Source organism: Chrysemys picta, chromosome 17, assembly GCF_011386835.1.
Source record: "Chrysemys picta bellii isolate R12L10 chromosome 17, ASM1138683v2, whole genome shotgun sequence".
In the NCBI taxonomy this organism is placed as follows: Eukaryota; Metazoa; Chordata; order Testudines; family Emydidae; genus Chrysemys; species Chrysemys picta.
Window position 1 is genome coordinate 14,371,397 of NC_088807.1, and position 24,154 is coordinate 14,395,550.

At 50.9% G+C, this 24,154-nt stretch overlaps 1 protein-coding gene across 1 annotated transcript in view; it reads left to right on the plus strand.

Annotated features, from left to right (window-relative positions):
- Positions 1 to 24,154, plus strand: part of LOC112060997 (butyrophilin subfamily 3 member A2-like) — a 48,131-nt gene that overhangs the window by 23,167 nt on the left and 810 nt on the right. The window contains exons 5-16 of the mRNA XM_065571467.1: positions 3,003 to 3,104; positions 3,330 to 3,386; positions 4,720 to 4,746; positions 5,907 to 5,933; positions 6,669 to 6,695; positions 10,821 to 10,847; positions 11,574 to 11,600; positions 16,024 to 16,050; positions 17,045 to 17,080; positions 20,664 to 20,720; positions 23,703 to 23,723; positions 23,873 to 23,899. Of these exons, the coding sequence (XP_065427539.1) occupies positions 3,003 to 3,104; positions 3,330 to 3,386; positions 4,720 to 4,746; positions 5,907 to 5,933; positions 6,669 to 6,695; positions 10,821 to 10,847; positions 11,574 to 11,600; positions 16,024 to 16,050; positions 17,045 to 17,080; positions 20,664 to 20,695 (389 nt within the window). The 3' untranslated portion in view covers positions 20,696 to 20,720; positions 23,703 to 23,723; positions 23,873 to 23,899. The remainder of the gene's footprint in view (positions 1 to 3,002; positions 3,105 to 3,329; positions 3,387 to 4,719; positions 4,747 to 5,906; positions 5,934 to 6,668; positions 6,696 to 10,820; positions 10,848 to 11,573; positions 11,601 to 16,023; positions 16,051 to 17,044; positions 17,081 to 20,663; positions 20,721 to 23,702; positions 23,724 to 23,872; positions 23,900 to 24,154) is intronic.

A 24,154-nucleotide genomic window follows, 5' to 3' on the forward strand; every position in this document is an offset into this window, starting at 1 on the left:
CAGTTTTGGGTCCTCCACTACAGAAAGGATGTGGACAAATTGGAAAGAGTCCAGCAAAGGGCAACGGAAATGATTAGGGGGCTGGGGCACATGACTTATGAGGAGAGGATGAGGGAACTGGCCTTATTTAGTCTGCAGAAGAGAAGAGTGAGGGAGGATTTGATAGCAACCTTCAACTACCTGAAGGGGAGTTCCAAAGAGGATGGAGCTCGGCTGTTCTCAGTGGTAGCAGATGACAGGACAAGGAGGGATGGTCTCACGAGGCAGTGAGGAAGGTCTAGATTGTATATTAGGAAAAAGGATTTCCAAACAGTGAAGCACTGGAATGGGTTATCTAGGGAGGTGGTGGAATCTCTATCCCTAGAGGTTTTTAATGTCTGTCTTGACAAAGCCCTGGCTGGGATGATTTAGTTGGGGTTAGTCCTGCTTTGAACAGGGGGTTGGACTAGATTACCTTCTGAAGTCTCTTCCAACCCTAATCTTCCATAATTCTATGATTCTATGTTTTCCGGGAGACCCTGCACAAATTGGTCAAGGATCACCCTGTCCATAATCTCTCCCACCCTTTGGGTGTCCGGCCTCAACCACCAAGTGGCCCAGTCCGTGAGCTTCTTGGCAAAAGCTCGGGGCCACAAACCCCATGTCCACCAGCCCTCCTGAAACTTCTGTCGGTACTTTTCCACTGACAGCCCCATCCTGTGTAGGACAGCCACCTTTACCGCATCATAATCCTTGGCCTGTTCATCACTGAACCCCATATAGGCAGCCTGCGCCTCGCCGTCCAGAAAAGGGACCAGTCGCAGGGCCTAGGTTGCCTTGTCCCACCCGGTGCCCACGGCCACCCGCTCAAACAGGAAGGTGTCAGGTTCATTGGCGGGGCCCATTTTACATAAGCCCAAGCCTGGCATGTGGCTGCCATCACCTCCCTGGGGACTCACCAACCTGTGCAGCAGCTGCTGCGGTACCTTAGCCTGCTCCCTGAAGAAGTCCCGGAGGGTCTTCTGTTGCTCCGCCTGCCAGGCGAGTAAGGCCTGCCTCTCCACCTGGTGGGATTGCTGAAAGGCTTGCAGTGCTTTCTGCATCTCCTCTTGTTGCTTGGCTAGCCACTGCACGGTTCACTCCATCTTCGGGTAGCCATGCCCTGGTGGTGGCAGGAGATCCCAGACAAGCCCCCACATGTAACAGGGTATACACTGCACCCCTCTGGATTCAGTCCCTTGGCCCCTCTCCTCCATGAATCAGGGACACTTCAATCTGGTGCCACACCCGTGTTCTTTATTTGTGATCAGTTTCCCACTACCAGTTTCCCACTATATACAGGCTCCACAACTGCTTGGCCTACCACAGGCTGGGCCAGAAACAGACTAGGAGGCTCCTACGCCCTCTGAGTCTGACATCCCGCTCTTAGTCTCCACCCCCCCTTTCTCTCACTTCCTTCCAGCCTTAGAGCTCCTGCTAATGAGGCTGGCAGGTGTGGTCAGTTACCTTCACGCAGCCCCAATCCATTCTCGCTGATTGGGGCTGGAGTGGCAGGCGCTGATTAAGGGCTTTTCCAGCAGCACCCTGCCACACAAGTTTTCATGTCTATGAACAGAGAGCGTAGGTCACAATTGCAGGATGGGATTCTATCCAAGAAAGCAGTTACTGAAAAGGACTTGAACATGAGCTCCCAGAGCGATGCTGGAACTAAGATGGTGAATGCAACCCTTGTCTGTATAAATGAGAATATCTAGCAGGAGAAAGGAGGTGACATCACCCCTGTGTGTGGTGTTAGCCAGACCACTGCTGGGTACTGTGTCCAGTTTTTGTGTTCACACTTTATAACAGGATGTTGAGAAATTGGAAAGTGCTAAGAAAACAGCTATAGGAACAATTAGAGATCTGGGAACCTGCCTCATAGTCAGAAACATAGGAGCTCAAGTTATATAGCTTATCCAAGGGATGGTTAAAAGGTGACTTGATCACCGTCTGTAAGTACCTACACAGTCAGGGCCGGTGCAACCACTAGGCAAACTAAGCAGCCGCCTAGGGCGCCAAGTGGTTGGGGGCGGCCAAAAGCACGCTCCAGGAGGCAGTGGAGTGGAGGTGAGCTGGGGCGGGGAGGGCCGGCTGCAGCAAGTAATGGGGGGTGGTGCGCAGGGGAACCGCTCCCCCCCAGCCCACCCTTACTCCGCCTCCTCCCCTAAGCATGCTGCCCTGCTCTGCTTCTCTCCCTCCCAGCTGATTGGCGCCGCAAGCCTGGGAGGCGCGAGAAGTGGAACGGTGACGGCGTGCTCGGGGAGGAGGCGGAGCAGAGGTGAGCTGGGGTGGGGAGCTGCCACGGGGGGGGGGCCTCAGGGCGGAGGGGGGATCAGGGAGCTGCCGCACGGCTCCCCAGGCCAAGGTGGGGGGGCTGGGAGCTGCCGCAGGGCTCGGGGCGGGGGGAGCGCAAGGTGGAGGAGATTTTTGAGTCGATAGGTCTCTAATCTAGCAGACGAAAGAAGAACAAGATCTGACTGCTGGAAGTTGAAGCTAGACAAATTCAGACTGGAAATAAGGTGAGGATTTTAACAGTGAGGGGAATTAACCGTTGGAAGAACTGCCCTAGGGACGTGGTGGATTCTCCATTATTTGGAATCTTCAACCCAAACTGGGCGTCTCTTTCTATAACATCTGCTCCAGCTGGAACAGAAGTTCTGGGCTGGATGCAGGGATCAGTGCGAGAGGGTCTCTGGCCCGGGCTATACAGGAGGGTCAAACTAGATGGTCATAATGGCCCCTTCAGGGGGTTGGACTAGATGACCTCCTGAGGGCCCTTCCAACTCTGATATTCTATGATGCGCTGGCTTCTCTGGTTCCAATGCTCCCATTTGTGGCTATGATTAGAGCATGAAGGGGACATTCCCTTCAGTCCTGGGAATTTCTGGGGTCCCTGAGTCAGGACTCAGCTGTCAAGCCAAATGGCAAACTCCAACTCTAGAATGGGACTGTGCTCCTCACACACTGCGCTCTCTGTTTGCCAGGTGACATCTTCCCCCGTGTTTCTCCCTGGCTGGCTGCATTCTGGGTATTGTTCACTCTGGTTCTCATTGCTGCTGGAGCTTGTGCATATCTTGGATACACAGGTAATGGGAATGTGTTATTTGCATGTTTAGAGCATGGCCCTAGAGGGCACTGGGCTTGGGCATGGGAGCATTTTATTGTTCAGATAGTTACCTTGTATTCGTTTTAGGACATAAACCAAACTAACAAACACACTGGGGTCCCTGGGCCCACCTGTATTAGTGTATTGTTCAGTGTTTCCCCTTCTTTCCCTGTCTCACTGCGATGTCTGATTCTCTGTCTCACAGCAAAGCGAAAGGCCTCTCAGAAGAAACGCTCTAAAGAAGAGGCTCTGTTAAATCTTGGTAGGTCTCCTGCAGTATCTCTTGCTCTGTCTGTTGAGATGTGTGAGCTCTCTGACTGCTTGGTGTTATCTGTGGGCTCAGTGCAAAAAAGGGATGGAGCCAGGAAGTCGCTGCCCAGTAGTTCCTCATCTCCCCCACATTCTCAAACACACTGATGGTAACAGATTGACAAATGTGTATTTTGCAACAGAAACCCAAAGGGTCTGTGCTTGTGAGATTCCCTGCACGTGACTGCAGCAGGGAGATGGGCTTGCAGTGACAAATCTGGGTCACATTCTGTCCCACTAACCCTAGGCAATTGCTCGGTGGCTAAAGGAAATGACATGGCAAGGTCAATGACACTCTGTGAGATGATTCCATCCCTGTGACTGTCGAATGCACAGGACACAGGGAGGGTGTTTAACCACTAGAGGAAGCTCACAATGGCAGTGATGAATTCTCGATCTCTTGATGGCATCAGATCCAGACTGGGCACCTTTCTGGAAGCTGCTATAGTCAAACTTGAGTTATTGGGCTCAGTGCAGGGGGAACTGGATGAGATTCTCTGGCCTGTGATATACAGCAGGTCAGAGCAGATAAACTAATGGTTCTGCTTGGCCTGAAACTCTACAAATCTGTGACATTCCCTCTCTCATATGGGCCAATAGACGCAGCAGCAGCATTTTATTAAGTGCACACGTCTAATTTATTCCACTGTGAAATTTTCAATATTTAGTAACAATATTGGTTTGCATTGTGATGGTGCTGACCCATTCTGCTGGGCACTGCACACACATGCAGGGAAATACAGATGAAAGGTGAAGAGAATGGATACAACATGCCAGCATGGTGATTGAGGTTCTCCCTGTAATCACAACCCGGAAGAGCTCTGAGGATCCTCCTCTTTCATCTCGTCTCTGCCATGCCCTCTCGTGGCCACATTCCTCCAGCTGGGGAGAGCTGGATGAGACTCCCCTAGCAATCAGTGCTGTTCTGTAACTAGCCACAGGGGTCGCTGTGGAGTAACTGACCCTGCCCCATGGTTCTCTGCCAGGCCTGTGCTACACACAGCCCTGTACCAGTTTAACTCAAGGTGTGTTTTGAAACCCAATTAATTAAATTGGTGCAAATGTGTGTGTAGAAAGGGGCTAAGGAGTGAGAGACTCCCCCATGTCTCCTGAGTGTTGGTGCATATCACTAACTGCCAGCCCTGCTCCTGTCAAACTGCCGGCTCCTGCACTGGGTTTAGGAGTGTGGGCGTAGGATGTCTGTGACAAACCCCAGTCATTAGGGAGTGTACAGCACCACCCAGTGTGTGTCTCTGGGTCTGACTCTTTTCTCTTCCCCATTTCAGAGACCGAGAAGAAGACCTTGGACACAGGTAGTTGGCTAAACCCTAGTAAATGTGTGTCTGCGCTTTCATACTATAATGTGATAGAAATATCACCACATGCACTCTATGGACCTTAGTCACCTTCATGATCATCTCCCCCTGCCATGGAAATAAACAAACACTGCACAGTTTGCAGCTCAGATTTCAGTGTCATCCTGAACAACAGAGAGTGAATTTAATGCATATAGGATGGCAGGACTCAGGCTATGTCGACACTGCCCAGTGTTCAGATTACAGGAGTGTGAATAGCAACACACACTAATGTGCTGCACTGTAACAACCCTGTTTCAGTGCTCTGGGTGTGAACTAAAAGGTCCCTAGTTTACATTTCCAATAGTCGTCTTTGAAGAGGACCAACTAGGTGATGTTTAGAGGGTAGTCACAGTGCAGCACTTTGGTGCATGATGCAAATCATATCCCCAAATGCCGATCTATGTGGCTGTGTAGACATGCCTGAGCTAGGGGCTGGGCAAACTTCCTTCATGCAGGTTTGTGGGTATATCTCAGTTCTGACCTGCAAAATGGCTGCTATCCCAATGCTGGGCTCCCCACTTACACACAACTCTGGCAGTGCCCCTCAGTGTTCACCCACTGCATCCCATCTATATCAGTGCTGGGCTCCCCACAGCACTGCCAATGCCCCTCAATCCCCACCCACTGCCTCCCTGTAATCCAGACCAGAGCTTCACAATCCTGTCAAGTCCTGTAACCGCCCCCTGCCCTCATACACACCATATATGCAAGGTCAGTGGAAGGTGTCCTGGAATTGAGCTTTGCAGGGGGTCCCCATGGGACAAACACCGCCACTGACTGCAGGTGACTGCTATCACAGCCCTGGGCTTCCTCCCCCAGCTCCAGCTCTGTTGGCATCCCTCAGTCCCCACCCACTGCTTCCCTCCTATTCCAGCCCTCAGCTCCTCAGTCCTGTCCTGATCCCTCTCTCCTAGTCTAGGCCTAACCATCGAATGAACAGAATTTCAAAACCCTACTATGCTCCGGGTGGGCTCTGTGAAGTGCACTCTGATGAGCCCCACCACCCACATTGTTCTGACAAGATGTTAGACCCAATGTTTGGAACAGCCCCATGTCACTGTTCTTGGAACAACCCACACTGAACCCATGATGGTCTCCTTTTCTTCTCTCCCCAGAGTGCGACAAGCTGCGTGAAACAATTGGTAAGTTTATCTACCTTCCCTTAGAGAGCCCTGGGCAGAGGCTCCCAGCCATACATGGCGTTGAGCAGATCCAGAAGCACCAATACTACAAGGCAGGGCTGAGTGAACAGTTTGGGCCAAAATTTGAGTTGCATTAGTCATCTCAGTCCCATCGCAGCACTATGACCTCTCTGCAGCAGAAACAGGGTCACCTTCTCTCAAGTCTGGATAGACAGACAGGTGTCACCTGGCCTTTGACAATCCAATGCCATCACATTGTTCTGATGCAGCAGAAGGGGGACGGCCACTCTCTATAGATGATTGCTGCAGTGCAGGCTCTTCTGTGCCCTTTCCAGAACATGGTTCATGTTTCCATGCTTTGTTGCCAAGCCCAGATCCCAGATTTGAGCCTCAAACATCAGCATGTCCATCCCATAGTTACACCTGGAGTATGTAGCTTTGATGCTCCAAAGGGCTGTTAGTAACACAGAAAAGGAATTCCCCTTAGACAGAAGAGTTGCGAATGTCTGAGCTGTAGTCGGATCCACACCCATGTCTTCCATCAAGGTTAGACGCTTTGCAAATCCCAGGTCTGCTGTGTGTTGGTATGTTTTACAAAACAACAGTCCAGCTCCCATCGAAGCTGCTGGCTCCTGCACTGGGACTGAGGCTGTGAGGGTCTGTTACTAACCCCAGTGGTTATGGGGCACACAGTGCCTGTCTCTGTGTCTAACTCTTTTCTCCTCTCTATTTCAGATGCTGAGAGGAAGGCATTGGAATCAGGTACTTGTGTCTGTGCTTTCACACTGTAACAAGATAGAAAAATCCCCTATACATCTAGGGACTTCAGTCACCTTCATGATAATTTCCACAGGCACCAACTTTTGTTAGCGCCGGTGGGTGCTCACACCCCCCTCCCCCACCTCCCTGCCCAAACTCCACCCCTCCCTTCCCCTATTGGACCCTTCTCCAAATCCCCCCGCCCCTGCCTCCTCCCCCAAGCATGCCGTGTTCCCCCTCCTCCCCCATCCCTCTCAGGCTTGCCGCGTGAAACAGCTGTTTTGCGGCACAAGTGCTGGGAGGGGGGAGAAGCAGGAGGCGGCAGCGCACTCGGGGAGGAGGCGGAGCGGAGGTGAGTTGGGGCGGGGAGCTGCTGGTGGGTGCTCTGCACTCACCAGTTTTTCCCCATGGGTGCTCAAGTCCTGGAGCACCCACGGAGTCATAGAATATCAGGGTTGGAAGGGACCTCAGGAGGTCATCTAGTCCAACTCCCTGCTCAAAGCAGGATCAATCCCCAGACAGATTTTTGCCCCAAATCCCTAAATGGCCCCCTCAAGGATTGAACTCACAACCCTGGGTTTAGCAGGACGATGCTCAAACCACTGAGCTATCCCCCCCGGCACCTATGATCATCTCCCCCTGCTCTGGGACGTAAGAAACACTGCAGAGTTTGCGGCTCAGATTTCAGTATCATCCGTAACAATGGAGAATTAATGTAATGCACATGGACTGGAGGGACTCAGGCTATGTCTATACTGCCCAACAGGTCAGATTATGGGAGTGTGAATAGCAACGCACACCAAAGTGTTGCACTGTGACAACCCGTGTGGATGCTATGGCATGAATTAAAAGGTTCCTAGTGTGCATTTATACAGTCCTATTTGAAGAGAACTGTGTTAGTGCGAACTAGGTACTGTTTAGTGCACATAAGCCGCATCCACACAGGACAGTTACAGAGCAGCACTTTCGCGCATGCTACAAATCACAACCCTGTAGGCTGAACTATGGGACTGTGTAGACAAGTACTGAGTCAGATTGAAGTGTTACTAGAGGAAGTTTTGGAATTAATTAATTTTGGAATGAATTGATAAACTTAACTGTAAGAGGTCACCGGGACCAGGTGGCATTCACCCAAGAGTTCTGAAAGAACTCAAATGTGAAATTGTGGAATTATTAACTCTGGTTTGTAACCTGTCCTTTAAATCAACTTCTGTACCCAATGACTGGAAGATAGCTAATGTAACACCAATATTTAAAAAGGGCTCTATAGTTGATCCCGGCAATTACAGACCGGTAAGTCAAATGTCAGTACTGGGAAAATTAGTTGAAACAATAGTAAAGAATAAAATTGTCAGGCACATGGAAGAACATAAATTGTTGGGCAAAAGCCAACATGGTTTCTGTAAAGGGAAATCATGTCATACTAATCTATTAGAATTCTTTGAAGGGGTCCACAAACATGTGGAAAAGGGGGATCCAGTGGACATAGTGTACTTAGATTTCCAGGAAGTCTTTGACAAGGTCCCTCACCAAAGGCTCTTACGTAAATTAAGTTGTCATGGGATGAGAGGGAAGATCCTTTCATGGATTGGGAACTGGTTAAAAGACAGGGAACAAAGGGTAGAATAAATGGTAAATTTTCAGAATGGAGAAGGGTAACTAGTGGTGTTCCCCAAGGGTCAGTCCTAGGACCAATCCTATTCAATTTATTTGTAAATGATCTGGAGAAAGGGGTAAACAGTGAGGTGGCAAAGTTTGCAGACTTTACTGAAGTGCTCCAGATAGTATCAGAGGGGTAGTCATGTTAGTCTGAATCTGTAAAAAGCAACAGAGGGTCCTGTGGCACTTTTAAGACTAACAGAAGTATTGGAGCATAAGCTTTCGTGGGTGAATGCCCACTTCATCAGACGCAAGGCTTGCATGTGATGAAGTGGGCATTCACCCACGAAAGCTTATGCTCCAATACTTCTGTTAGTCTTAAAGGTGCCACAGGACCCTCTGTTGCTCCTGATAGTTAAGACCAAAATAGACTGTGAAGAACTTCAAAAAGATCTCACAAAACTAAGTGATTAGGCAACAAAATGGCAAATGAAATTTAATGCGGATAAATGTAAAGTAATGCACATTGGAAAAAATAATCCCAACTATACATACAATATGACGGGGACTAATTTAACTACAACTAATCAGGAAAGAGATCTTGGAGTCATCGTGGATAGTTCTCTGAAGACATCCACGCAGTGTGCAGTGGCAGTCAAAAAAGCAAACAGGATGTTAGGAATAATTAAAAAAGGGATAGAGAATAAGACGGAAATTATTTTAGTGCGCTTATATAAATCCATGGTACGCCCGCATCTTGAATACAGCATACAGATATGGTCTTCTCATCTCAAAAAAGATATACTGGCATTAGAAGAAGTTCAGAGAAGGGCAACTAAAATGATTGGGGGTTTGGAACAGGTCCCATATGAGGAGAGATTAAAGAAGCTAGGACTTTTCAGCTTGGAAAAGAGGAGTCTAAAGGTGGGATATGATAGAGGTATATAAAATCATGAGTGGTGTGGAGAAAATGAATAAGGAAAAGTTATTTATTTGATCCCATAATATAAGAACAAGGGGCCACCAAATGAAATTAATGGGCAGGCAGCAGATTTAAAACAAATAAAAGGAAGTTCTTCTTCACACAGCGCACAGTCAACCTGTGGAACTCCTTACCTGAGGAGGTTGTGAAGGCCTGGCCTATAACAGCGTTTAAAAGAGAACTGGATAAATTCATGGTGGTTAAGTTCATTAATGGCTATTAGCCAGGATGGGTAAGGAATGGTGTCCCTAGCCTCTGTTTGTCAGAGAGTGGTGATGGATGGCAGGAGAGAGATCATGTGATCATTGCCTGTTAGGTTCACTCACTCCGAGGCACCTGGCATTGGCCACTGTCGGTAGACAGGATACTGGGCTGGATGGACCTTTGATCTGACTCAGTACGGCCATTCTTATGTAGGGGCTGAGAAAACTTCCTCCATCCATGTCTATGAATATATCTCAGTTCTGACCTGCAAAATATCTGATCTCCCTGCATGCCACTCTGCTGGTGCCCCTCAGTCCTCAGCCACAGTCCCCCACCTATCCAAGCTCTGGGCTCCCCATGGCATCGCTGGTGTCCCTCATTCCCCACCCACTACCTTGCTGCTATCCCAGCCCTGAACTCCGCAGTCTTGTCCAGCTGTGTTCTTTCCCTCCATACACCCGCTTCTACTCTAGGCCTGGGTCACAAATGAACATAGACTCCAAGCCCTACTACACTCTGTACGTGCTCAGTGAGGTACATTCTGAGCCACAACCCACAGTGTTCTCATGAGAGCCAAGACAGGACCTGACCCCACGGCTTGAGGAGCGGACATTAATCCAGTGCCACACAGCCCCACGGACCCTTCCCCAGCTAAGCGCCTGCCAACCACTAACCCTAGAGTGACACACTTCTGCAAATCAGCACCACAAAGGGATTGCACAGCACAGAAATAGGAGGCCTGAGGCCGGGTGACAGGCTGCAGCAGTGCAGGGCTCTCTCCACCTGATACATGTTCTTGTGTGATGTTCCCTCCCCTCATTACCAGCAGTGCCAGCAGCTGGGGGTGCTGCCCCCAGGGGCAATTTGTGGGCTCTGTTTAGGGGCTAATCCGAGACCCTTTTTTCTTCATTACCAACAGTTTTGTCTGATTTTCTGAGACCCTTGGCTCATTGGGTACATCTACACTGCAGCTGGGAGCGAGCTTCCCAGCTCGGGCAGCTGACAAACAGTAGCTCTGCTTGAACTAGTGCACTAACAACAGCAGTGTGGGTGGGGTTGCAGGGGCAGCGGCTCCGGGTGGCCGTCCAAGTACGTACCCAGGGGAACCAAGTGAGTTTGTATTTGAGCAGCTAAGCCAACCTGCTGCACATGCTTCCCCCAGCTACATTCCTGCTTTTAGCACATCCTCTCAAGCAGAGCTAACATGTCTCTGCCTACCCAAGCAGGGAAGCTCACTCCCAGCTGCAGTGTAGATGCACCCAAAGTTTGGAACAGCTCCATATCACTGTTCTTGAAACAACCCACACTGAACCCACGATGGTCTCCTTTTCTTCTCTCTCCAGAACGACAGGAGCTACGTGAGAGACTTGGTAAGTTTATCCACCTTCCCTTAGAGTGTCCTGGGCGGAGGCTCCCAGCCACAAATGGTGCTAAGCAGATCCAGAGGCACCAACACCGCAGAGCAGAGCTCAATGAACACTTGGGCCAAAATCTGACTCACATTAGTCACCCCAGTCCCACGGCAGCACTATGAGCTCTCTGCAGCAGACGCAGGGTCACCTGCTGTCATGTCTCATGCCTTGCCTTTGACAATCCAATGCCTATCATCACATTGTGCTGATGCAGCAGAAGGGGGCAGCCACTCTCTATAGATGACTGCTGCAGTGCAGGCTCTTCTGGGCCACTCCCAGAACATGGTTCATGTTTCCATGCTTTGTTGCCAAGCCCAGATCCCAGATGTGAGCCCCAAACATCGGCACATCTATCCCCTAGATACACCTGGAGTGCGTAACTTTGATGCTCCACAGGGCTGTTAGTAACACAGAAAAGGAATTCTCCTGAGACAGAAGAGTTGTGAATGTCACAGCTGTAGTCAGATCCACACTCACATCTTCCATCAAGGTGAGATGCTTTGCAAATCCCAGGTCTGCTGCATGTTGGTGTGTTTTACTAAACGACAGTCTGGCTCCTATCGAAGCTGCTGGCTCCTGCATGGGACTGGGAGTGAGGCTGTGGGGATCTGTTACTAACCCCAGTGGTTATGGGGCACACAGCCGCTGTCTCTGTATCTAACTCTTTTCTCCTCTCTATTTCAGATGCTGAGAGGAAGGCCTTTGAATCAGGTACTTGGCTAAACACCTAGTAAACATGTGTTTGTGCTTTCACACTGTAACAAAATAGAAAAATCCCCTATACAATGTAGAGACTTCAGTCACCTTCATGACCGTCTCCCCCTGCTTTGGGATGTAAGAAATACTGCAGAATTTGTGACTCAGATTTCAGTATCATCCTTAACAATGGAGAATGAATTTAATGCACATGGACTGGAGGGACTCAGACCCTAGAGTTACACAGTTTTGCAGATAAGCACCACAAAGGGATTGCACGGCAGAGAAATAGGAAATCTGAGGCTGGGTGACAGGCTGCAGCAGTCCAGGCCTCTCTCTACAGGATACATGTTCTGGTGTGATGTTCCCTCCCCCTCATTCCTGGCAGTGCCATCAGTGTGGGATGCTGCCCCCCCACGGGGGGGGGGGGGGCAATTTGTATACTTGGTTTAGCAGCTGATATGGAACTCTGTTGTTTGTTTACAACTGTTTAGTCTGACATGTGCTGTGAGTTCTGAGACCCTTGGCTCATCGGGTACATCTACACTGCAGCAGGGAGCGAGCTTCCGAGCTCGGGGAGCCAGACACATGCTAGCTCTGCTTGAGTATCATGACCCGGATGTGGGCGGTCAGGCCTAGTGTTGGAGCTGGAGTCAGGTGTGTGGAGGCAGCAGGGTCAGGTTACCAGGAGATCAGGGAGAAGGAGCAGGTAACACAAGGGAAACAGTCATGAGCAGGGAAAAAACCCAGTTTCATGGACAACTTCCTGGGCCTGTGCTTCATTGAAATACAAGCAGAGAACCAATCAGAACCCACAGCATTCCACCTATCAGATAACAGAAGGGGAGTCTTCTGTCAAAGGTGAGATTGTAGTTCTGGTAGCTGTCAGCAGGACGGTAGCGGGTGGGCTGCGCTTACTGGCTCCTAAGGGACGGGATATTAACCCTTAGGTCTTACAGTTCCTCTGTGGACCAGGTTCCAGGACATCTCCCTGGCATCAGTCCTTTGCCACGTGAGGCCCTCTGGGCAATGCTGGACCGGGCTTTTTGGGGGTGTTTATTATGCAAAGCACATACTGCTGCAGGGAAGGGTATATTTTACACCAGCCCTCTGTTGTGATGGGGGCCATATCCCTCCCAGATAAGATACCAAAGTCTGCCAAAAGAACAACATAAGAACATAAGAATGGCCCTACTGGGTCAGACCAAAGGTCCATCTAGCCCAGTATCCTGTCTTCCAACAGTGGCCAGTTCCAGGTGCCCCAGAGGGAATGAACAGAACAGGTAATCAAGGGTTTTTCAGGTAGGGTTTCAAAAGTGAGACATGAAACACTAGGTGAAACTCCTGGCAGTGGGGTAGTTGATGTTCAAAAATGACTGAGATAACCTATTGCTGGATCCTAAAGGGGTCAAGGAACTGAAAGGCCAACTTGTGAGTGGATCTGTCTGTATGGAGATGCTCCATGGGGAGCCATACATTTTGTCCCACTGAGTAGGTGAGGCCTTGCTGTCGATGATGGTCTGCGTATCGTTTATAGTCTTCACTTGCCTATTCATACCTCATGGGCCTGATAAATCCACTGTATAGGGACTGAGGAGGCTGGGATAGGAGAAGACATAGGTAATTGCAGGTGAAATCAGGAGTGGTACCTTTAGTTGGTGGAAAATGGTTTTTGATCCATGGATGAATGGTCTATGTTGTTATATGCAAACTCTGCAGAAGGGAGAAGCGAGGACCAGTCACCCTGGTGGTGGCTGATGTAACAACACAGCTACTGTTCAAGGATCTGGTTGGTCCTTTTTTTTGGCCACTGGATGTTGGAGAGTATGCGGAGAGAAGACACGTGTGGACCCTCATCGGGCAAAGGGCACCAGAACCAGGCCATGAACTGAGGCCACTGATCAGAGATGATGGGTCCTGAAAAGTCATGGAGGCGGACTGCAGTTTATATATAGTTGGACCATCCCTTCAGTGCAGGGTGTGCCCATGCAGGAGACAAATGGGGCCATTTTAGGAAAGTGTTCCGCTACTATCCGTATTACTGTGAATTTGTTGGACTCTGGTAATTCTACAATAAAGTTCACACAATAGCTGCCCAAGGTTGAGATATGATGTCCAAGGAATGGAGGAGACCTCTGGGTGTGTGTCATCTCGGCATAGGCACAAATATCACAGGAGGCAATGAATGACTATATTATGCTGTGCATCCGGGGCCACCAAAAGGGACGGGATATTAACCCTTAGGTCTTACAGTTCCCCGAGTGTTCCACTAGAAAAAATCATGGCAGACCACAAATGTTACTGGGCCTGGAAGAACACGAAAAGGTTCCTCTCCTGTTCCTGATCCCTTTCTGGGAGTTGTGCTGTTGTTTGTTGACAATGATTCATCAGGTGGAATTCCTGAGGCAGAGGTAGAGCGTATCAATGTGAGTGTATCCTGGTGAGGAGCTGTGCTGAGAACATTATGACATAGGACTTCGGCCTTGCTGTTTTTGTTTCTGGGACAATATGTGATGATGAAATCAAATCTTGAGAAAAATAGGGCCCAAGGGAGTGCAGTTGGTTTAAGACTTTTGCCCTTCATATGAACTCATAGGTATGATCAGTGAGTACCTCATACCAACCTGTATCAGCAGGGAGGTGATGGAAATGCACTGCCGAGACGGTTGTGGTGCCCTGCCCCTGTGGGATCTTTCCTAGGACAGCCTGAGCAGTTCAAACTTGGTGCAGATCATCCAATAGAAGTGACGTGGCTCAGAGGAAGACTTCCCAGTTTGATAGCACCGGGATGTTGCCCTCCAGAAAGGGGAGGCCCAGTCTTGGGCTTCCCCTGATACCAGGCTGATAACCACCTTTGCACAATCAGTAGGGTAGGACTGAGGACGCATCATGAACCGAAAGTGACATTGGTTATAACCTCCCGGAATTGCTGGCAGTTACCATCTAACCATTCAGGCAGATGTATCAGAGAACAGGGCTCCATGGGCCATGGCTGGAGAGTGGCATTTTCCATTCACAGCTGTCTTACTCACTCCTGCAATAGCTGGTTCGGCAAGGTCAGGTGGGTAGCCCGAGCCTGCAGGGCTTGGTGTCTGCCTGAAGGCAGGCGGCCCACTCTAGCATGTCTGGTGCTCCAGAGGGCAGAAGTTGGGTAGCTGAATCCATTCTCCCAGCACCAGGCCCACTCCTGTAGCCTACGTGGTCTGTGCAGACAGTCACAACTGGGACACGGGTGGTCAGGCCCAGTGGTCAGAACAGAGGCCAGAAGCCAGGAGCCAGGCCACGCCAGGCTACCAGAAGAACAGAGACCGAGATAGTGCAGAAAGGCAGCCAGAGAGTCAGGAGGCAGCAGGTCATGTTACCGGGAGATCAGAGTCAGGCAGGAGCAGCTAGCACAGGGGAGGCAGCACTAAGCAGGGGAAGCCCAGTTGCACTGGTGACTTCCTGGTCCTGTGTTTGGTTTAAATAGAAGCAGGGAACCAATCAGGACTCCCAGAGTTCCACCAATCAGATCCCAGGACTGGAATCCTCTGTCAGAGCTGAGCTTCACGTTCCAGAGACTGTTGACAAGTCACTGGGTGTGGGGCTGGAAGACACCGGCTCCTGCGAGTCCTACAGACGAGTGTTCCACACTCGAGGGCCCTGCTGTTCATAGACTCATAGAATCATAGACTCTAAGGTCAGATTGGACCATCATGAGTATCTACTCTGACCTCCTGCACATTGCAGGCCACTGAACTTCACCCACCCAATCCTGTAACAGACCCCTAACCTCTGGCTGAGTTACTGAAGTCCTCAAAAAATGATTTAAAGATTTCAAGTTACAGAGAATTCACCATTTGCACTAATTTAAACTGGTAAGTGACACGTGCCCCATGCTGCAGAGGAAGGTGAAAAAAACCCCAGAGTCTTGGACAATCTGACCAGGGGGAAAATTCCTTTCCAACCCCAAATATGGTGATCAGTTAGACCCTGAGCATATAGCCAAGAACCACCAGCCAGACACCTGGGAAAGAATCCTCTGTAGTAACTGAGAGCGCGAACCATCTAGTGTCCTATCTCCAGCAGTTTGGGGATTTTTCCTCCTGGAAGTCTCCAGTGACCCACAAGCTGTTGTTGGCAGCCCCATCAGACAATGCCAATAATAGCCGTGTAGCTAGGAGTATCAGGGGCAGCAGCTCAGGGTAGCTGCCCTACTACACACCCTGCAGACCTGAACATGTTTGTAGTTGAGCTGCCAGCCCAAGATACTGCATGTGCCACTCTGCTACTTTAGCACACTGGCTTAAGCAGAACTAACATGTCTCTGCCAGCCTGAACTGGGAAGCACCCTCCAAGCTGCAGTGGAGATGTACCAATGTTTGGAACAGCCCCATGTCACTGTTCTTGGAACAACCCACACTGAACCCATGATGGTCTCCTTTTCTTCTCTCCCCAGAGTGCCACAAGCTGCGTGAGACAATTGGTAAGTTCATCCACCTCCCCATTAGAGCCCTGTAACAGTGTGCAGACTCACCCGGCGGCGCCTCCTGTTGGTCTCTCAGGGAATTAGCTCTTCCAGCCTCCGGAGCGCGCTCTGCAGGCCGGTGTCCCGCTTGCCACTGGGCCCGAGTCCCTCCTGGACCCCGGTGCCCCTTTACTCTGGGTTCTGCCCCCTGGCTATAAACCCACAGTCTCGGGGTCTCACCACCCAGGGTAACCCCCCACCCACCATCCCCACCTCGCTTCAGTCTTGGCTTCTGCCAGTCATTGCTTAGCCCCACTCCCTGGGCAGACTGCCGTGTATCAGCCACTCATCACAGGCAAGGGGGTTTGGACCTGCTACCTCTGCCTACCCGTGGGCTGCCCCCTGCAATCCCTGTACCCAGTAGGCCTTAGGCTAGGCCGCAGCCCAGGGGGTTTCCAGGCCGGAGCTCCCCAGCTCCCCTTGGCCTTCCCCCAGCCCTGCTCCACTCCAGATACCTTCTCAGCTCCCTGCAGGTAGGTCCCTCCCTCTAAGAAGAGAGAGATGACTGCTGGAGTGCAGGCTCTGCTGGGCCACTCCCCAGAACGTGGCTCACGTTTCCATGCTTTGTTGCCAAGGCCAGATCCCAGATGTGAGCCCCAATCATCTGCACATCCATCCCCTAGTTACACCTGGAGTGTGTAGCTTTGATGCCCCAAAGGGCTGTTCGTAACACAGAAAAGGAATTCCCCTTAGACAGAAGGGTTGAGAATGTCAGAGCTGTATCGGGATCCAGACCCATGTCTTCCATCAAGGTTAGATGCTTTGCAAATCCCAGGGCTCCTGCGCCTTGGTGCGTATCACTAACCACCAGTCCCGCTCCTATCAAAGCTGCTGACTCCTGGGGCTGGGAGTGTAGCTGTGGGTGTCTGTAACTAACTCCAGTTGTTTTGAGTCACACAGCATCACACAGCTCCTGTCTCTGTGTCTAACTCTTTTCTCTTTCCCATTTTAGCATCTAAGGAAAAGAAGATCAAGGAACTGGAAGAAGGTACTTGGATAATCCCTAGTAAACGTGTGTCTCTGCTTTTACATTCTAACGTGACATGAAAATCACCACACTCAAAAGTATGGACTTCAGTCACCTTCATGATTATCTCCCCCCTCCCGTGGAAATATTCAAACACTGCAGAGTTTGCAGCTCACATTTCAATATCATCCTTAATGACAGAGTGTGAATTTAGTGCACATGGAATAGCAGGATTTAACCAGGGGCTGGACAAACTTCCTCCCAGCAATTCTATGCATATATCTCAATTCTGATTTGCTCTGCTGGTCCCCCAGTGCCCACACACTGCTCCCTGCTATCCTTGCCCTGGGCTCCCACACACAGCAATGCTGACCTGTAGCCCCCTGCTAACCAGCCCTGGGCTCCCATGCACAAAGCTCTGCTGGTGCCACTCAGTCTTGACCTGCAGCCCCCTGCTATCTCAGCCCTGGACTCAGCCCAGTCCCACAGCTCTGCAGTGACCCTCAATCTCAATGTGCAGTTAGTGGTGATGTTAGGTTCCTGCAAGCCGTACAATTCCAGGGAACCCCGAGGAAGTGAGGGGCCCCCTGAAAGCCAAAGCTGGTCCACCAGACGTCAGCTGCTCCATTTTGCTCAGTGTTGCCCAGCGTCCTGAATTGTGTCCTCTGCACAGCGTGACCTCGCACACACCACACATGCCAGGTCACTGGTAGGGGCCCCAGAACTGAGCTGGGCAGGGGGTTTCCTTGGGATAAACACCACCACTGTCTGCAGCCCCCTGCTATCCCAGCCCTGAGGTTCCTCCCCCAGCCCCAGCTCTATTGGCATCCCTCAGTCCCCATCCACCATTTCCCTGCTATCCCAGCCCTCAGCTCCTCAGTCCTGTCCAGTTTCTCCACATCCTAGTCTAGGCCTGGGCCTCAAATGAACAGAGTCTCCAAAACCTACTACGCTTTATATGGGCTTCGTGAGATGAACTCTAATGGGTCCCACCAACCACCTTGTTCCACTAGGAACCGAGACAGGACCTGACCCCACGTCTCTAGGGATGAACTGTAACTCCAGAGCCACACAGTCACACGGACCCTTCCCCAGCTAAGCTCCTGCCAACCACTAACCCTAGACTTACACAAATCAGCACCACAAAGGGATTGCCCGGAACAGAAATAGGAGGTCTAAGGCCGGGTGACAGACTACAGGACTGCAGGCCTCTCTCTACGTGATACATGTTCGGGTATGACACTCCATCCCCTCATTCCTAGCAGGGCCAGCAGCTGGAAGTGCTGCCCCCAGGGGCAATTTGTTTAAAGGCTGATCTGGGACCTTGTCTGTTGTTCATTAACAACAATTTTGTCGGACACATCCTGCCAGTTCTGAGACCCTTGGCTCGAATGAGTGTCCCAGCTCGGGTAACTGACTCATGCTAGCTCTGCTCGAGTATCATGCGTGGTCAGCCTAGTGGTCGGAGCAGGAGCAGGAGTCATGTGTGAACATGCAGCAAGGTCAGGTTGCCAGGAGATCAGAGTCAGGAAGAAGGAGCAGGTGGGAGAAGGGATCCAGTCCTGAGCAGGAAATACCCCAGTTGCATGGGAAAATTCCTGGTCCCGTGCTTCATTTAAATAGAAGCAGAAAACCAATTAGGACCCACAGTGTTCCACCAATAAGATACCCGAAATGGAGTCCTCTGTTACAGTTGAGGTTGTAGGTCTGGTAACTGTCAGCAGGTCAGTGGGAGGTGGGTTGGAACTTACTGGCTGATAAGAGCCCTGTGGGCCAGGCTTCAAGACATCTCCCTGGCATCAGTCCCTTGGACCAGGCTTTTTGGGGGGTGATTCTAATGGAATGCTCATACTAGTGTAGGGGTGGGTATATTTTCCACCATCTCTCAGGTGTTCTCCGGGCCGTATCCCTCCCAGATAAGGTAGCAGAGCTGGCCAAAAGGGTTTCCCATTTAGGGTTTCAAAAGTGAGACATGAAACACCGGGTGTATCTCCAGAGAATGGGGTAGTTGATGTTCAAAATGCCTGAGTTAACCTGTTGCTGTATCCTAAAGGGGCCAAGAAACTGAAAGTCCAGCTTGCGAGAGAGTCTGTCTGTTCAGAGATGCTTCATGGAGAGCCATACTTTTCCCTCCACTGAGTAGGTGGGGCCTTGCTGTCATGAGGAATCCGCTGTACTAGGTCTGAGGTGGCTGGGATATGAGCGGACATAGGTAATTGCAGGTGGAATCAGGAGTGGTACCTTTAGTTAGTGGAAAACGGTCTTTGATCCACAGATGTATGGTCTATGTTGTTATATGGAAACTCTGCCGAAGGGAGAAGCGAGGACCAGTCACCCTGGTGGTGGCTGACGTAACATCGCAGCTAATGTTCAAGGATCTGGTTGGTCTTTTGCTTTTGCACACTGGACTTGAGAGGGTAAATTGAGAAAAGACTCGTGTAGGCCCCCATCAGGCAAAGGGCCTCACATGAAAACCGGGCCATGAACTGAGGCCCCAGATCAGAAGTGATGCGTTCTGAAAGGCCATGGCTACAGACTGCATAGTTTATACATGGTTGGGCCATCCTTGCAGCATAGGATATGCCTGTGCTGGGGACGAAAACAGCCGTTTTGGTAAAGTGTCCACTACTGTCAGTAATGCTATGACTTTCTACAATAAAGTCTGCAGTGATAGTCACCCAGAGTTGAGACAGGATGACCAAGGGATGGAGAAGATCATAGGTGTGTGTGTCATCTTGGCATAGGCATAAACATCACAAGAAGCAATGAATGACTGTATTATGGGGTGCATCTGGGGCCACCAAAAGGAATGGGATCTTAACTGTTGGGCCTGACAGTTCTCCAAATGTTCCACTAGAGAAAAATCATGGCACAGTTGCAGGAATGCAACTGTTGCTTAGTCTGGGGGAACAGAGTAGCCTACATTGTCCATGCAAACTGTCAGAACCAGGATGTGGGCAGTCAGGCCTAGTGGTCAGAACAGGGATCAGCAGCCAGGAGCCAGGCCAGGGCAGGCTACCAGAAGATTAGAGATCGAGACAGTGCAGAAGGGCAGCCGGAGAGTCAGGAGAAGACAGCAGGTCATGTTACCGGGAGATCAGAGTCAGGCAGCAGGAGCAGCTAACACAGGGGAGGCAGCACTAAGCCAGCCCCTTTCTATAGGTGACTGCCGCTGTGCATGGTCTTCTGGGCCATTTCCCAGAAAGTGGATCACGTTTCCATGCTTTATTGCTAAGGCCAGATCCCAGATGTGAGCCCCAATCATCTGCATGTCCATCCCCTGCTTATCCCTGAAGTGCGTAGCTTTGATGCTCCAAAGGGCTGTCAGTAACACAGAAAAGGAATTCCCCTGAGACAGAAAGGTTGACAATGTCAGAGCTGTATCGGGATCCAGATCTATGTCTTCCATCAAGGCGAGATGCTTTGCAAATCCCAGGTCTGCTGCGTGTCGATACGTATCACTAACCTCCAGCCCTGTTCCTATCAAAGCTGCTGGCTGAGTCCGTGGCTGTGGATGTGTCTGTAACTAACCCCAGTCATTATGGGGCACACAGCATCACACAGTATGTCTCTGTGTCTAACTCTTTTCTCTTTTCCATTTCAGCATCTCAGAGAAAGGGTTGGTTATTCGGTTAGTGTCCCTGCAGGAGCTCCACTCTAGGTGAGCTAGTGCCCCCTGTGCCTTTGATTGGAGCTTTCTCCTAGCAGTGTCTGTTCAGCCCATGTGTGTGTGCTAATCGCCTCATACCCCCTGCCCTTGTTGTATAGCTCTGGGTGGGCAAACCACCCTCAGTTCCTTCTCTGCTGCAAAGCTCCCAGCAGAGAACTCTGAAGCAGAGGGGACGGAGGGCGGGTAGTGGAGCACACATAGGGACACATTTCGAAGGACCACAGTTCCTGCACAGGGTGAGTGACCATTTCTTGCAATCAGGTACTTGGCTAACCCCTAGTAAACGTGTGTCTGGGCTTTCACACTGTCATGTGATAGGAAAGTCATCACATGCGCTGTATGGATTTCAGTCACCTTCATGATCATCTCCCCATTCCCGGGAAATAAACAAAACCAGAAGAGTTTGCAGCTCAGGTTTCAGTATCTGCTTAATGACCGAAAGTGACTGTAGTGCAAAGGGAATGGCAGGACACGGGGCAGGTCTACACTAGGGCTTAGGGTGATATAACTGACGTCGCTCAGGAGTGTCAAAAAGCAGCGACCTAAGCCCAGGTGTGAACTGTGCTATGTCAGGGGCAGATGCTCTTCCACCGACAGAGACAAGGGAGCTGAATTAGCTACACTGACGGGGGAGCTCTCTCCCATCAGCATAAAGCATCTTCTCCAGACACACCACAGTGGTGCAGCAGCACCGAGGTAGCGCTTCTAGTGTAGACTCACCCTTGGTTAGGTGCTGCGCAAACTTCCTCTGTGCAGCTCTGTGAAGACATTTCAGTTCAGACTCGCACAATCCCTGTTCCCCAATGCTGGGCTGCCTGCACCCAGCTTGGCTGGATCCCTTTGTGCCCACCTGCAGCCTCCCAAAATCCCAGCCTTGGGCTCCCACATACACAAGTCTGCTTGTGACTCTCAATCCCTACCTGCAGCCCCCTGCTTATTCCCGCTCACAACTCCCCAGGCCCACAGCTCTGTCAGAGCCCCTCAATCCCAACCTGCAGCTAATGGTGGCATTAGGCACCTGCAATCTCACCGGCCAGATGTCAGCTGCTCTGTCTTGCTCAGTGCTGCCCTGGGCTCTGAATTGTGTCCTCTGCACAGCATGACCTCACACACACCATACATGCCAGGTCACTGGTAGGGGCCCCAGAACTGAGCTGTGCAGGGGGTCCCCATGGGACAAACACCTCCACTGCCTGCAGCCCCCTACATCCCAGTCCTGGGCTTCCTTCCCCAGCTCTTTTGGCATCCCTCAGTCCCCCAGAGCCTCCCTGCTATCCAAGCCCTCAGCTCTTCAGTCCTGTCGTGTTTCCTCTCCACCTCGTCTAGGCCTGGAACTCGAATGAAAAGAGCCTCCAAACCCTGCTATGCTCTGTATGGGCTTTGTGAGGTGCATTCTGGTGGGCCCCACCACCCACATTGTTCCACTAGGAGTCGAGACAGGACCTTAATTCACGGCTTTTTGGTGTGGACATTAACTCCAGTGCCACACAGCCCCATGGAGCCATTCCCCAGCTAAGTTCTTGCCAAGCACTAACTACTGAAGTTACAAACTTGTGCAGATCAGCACCACAAAGGGATTGCTTGGCACAGAAATAGGAGATCTGAGGCCGGGTGACAGGCTGCAGCAGTGCAAGCCCCTCTTTACATGATACATGTTCTGGTGTGATGCTCCCTCCCCTCATTACCTCCAGTGACATCAGCGGTGGGTGCTGCCCCCAGGGGCAAATTGTGGGCTCTGTTTAGGGGCTAATCAGGGACTTTGTCTGCTGTTCATTACCAACAGTTTTGTCTCACACATTCTGTCAGTTCTGAGATCCTTGGCTCATTGGGTACGTTTACACTGCAGGTGGGAGCGAGCTTCCTGGCACGGGTAGCCAGACACATACTAGCTCTGCTTGAGCTAGTGCACTGGCAGTGTGGGTGGGTGTGATGTGGTCTCCGGGGTGTAACCTGGACTGTGGGACCAGTGACCCCCCACAAATGCAGCAACCTGGGCTGCCTCTCACACTGTGATGCTGATTTCAAGCTACGAACCTCTGACAGGCTCTGCACTTACACAGCCATCCAGAGGCAGGGACACACCCAACTGTCACGTTAGAGCCACCCCAGTCCCAAGGCAGCACTGTGAGCTCTCTGCAGCAGACACAGGGTTACCTGCTCTCATGTCTGGATAGACAGGCAGGTGTCACCTGGCCTTTGACAATCCAATGCCAATCATGTTGTTCTGATACAATAGGAGGAGTCAGCTGCTTTCTATAGGTGACTGCTGCAGTGGGTAGCTTTGATGCTCCAAAAGGTTATTAGCAACACAAAAAGGGAATTCCCCTTAGACAGAAGGGTTGAGAATGTCAGAGCTGTATCTGGATGCAGACTCAAGTCTTCCACCAAGGCCAGATGCTTTGCGAATCCCACCCAGGATTTTTATCCTACCAGTGTCCCTTTAAAATTCCCAATCTGCTGGGAGCCACCACAGCCAAACAGCAGCTTCTTACAGGCCTGAATTCTGTTCTGGATGACACCAGTGTAAATCCAGAGTCACTCCAGTGACGCACACGGAGTTATTGTGGATTTACAGCAATGTCTCTGAGAGCAACATTTGCTCCAGTCCCCGATATTGAGACAATATAAAGGCATCCCTGAGAGCCGGTCATTACTATTAGCAGAGATCTCTGGTCTCTGGATGAAAGGGCCTGTCTCTAGGGTGACCAGATGTCCTGATTTTATAGGGACAGTCCCGATTTTTGGGTCTTTTTCTTATATAGGCTCCTATTACCTCCCACCACTGTCCCGATTTTTCACATTTGCTGTCTGGTCATCCTACCTGTCTCTCACTTCAAACAGCCGGGACATTTCTCCTTCGGCAGCGAGGGCCCATGAACTATGTGTAAAGCTATCACATAGTCACAGAACAGCCCCCAGAACTGAGTCCTCTGCTTAAATGACAGGGAATAACTCCGTCTCTTTCCATTTCAGGCAGGGCAGTCAGAGAGCTAGGTAAGAGGACATGTTTTCATGTCGCATTTCACATCACTCGATCTCTTTCTATTTGCCAATGACCCCTCTCCCAGAACAGCACCTCCTGTGGGAGCGACTTCCCCATGTTTGCCGTGCCCCTGACCATGTTTGTTTCTCTTCCCTTTCAGAGTTCAGGAGGGCTCGGAGCTACGTGGGTGAGTGAGGCTGGGAGGGGCTGAGCAGACACTGCACTGGGGCTAGTGGTATCAGCATTACGTTGCTGAGCTGTCAGAAGTGTGGGGTCCCCATGGGGCAGACAGGGCAGGGCGTGCGCTGGCTGCAAAGCCTTGGGTCTGGATGCCGCGAATGGTCCTGAACACGCTGCCCTGAGCTGTAAGTCTCAGCCCCAGCCAGCCCCCTCACAACCCCCCCCTCCTTGGTTAGTCCTGACACCCTCACCCCATCTCCCA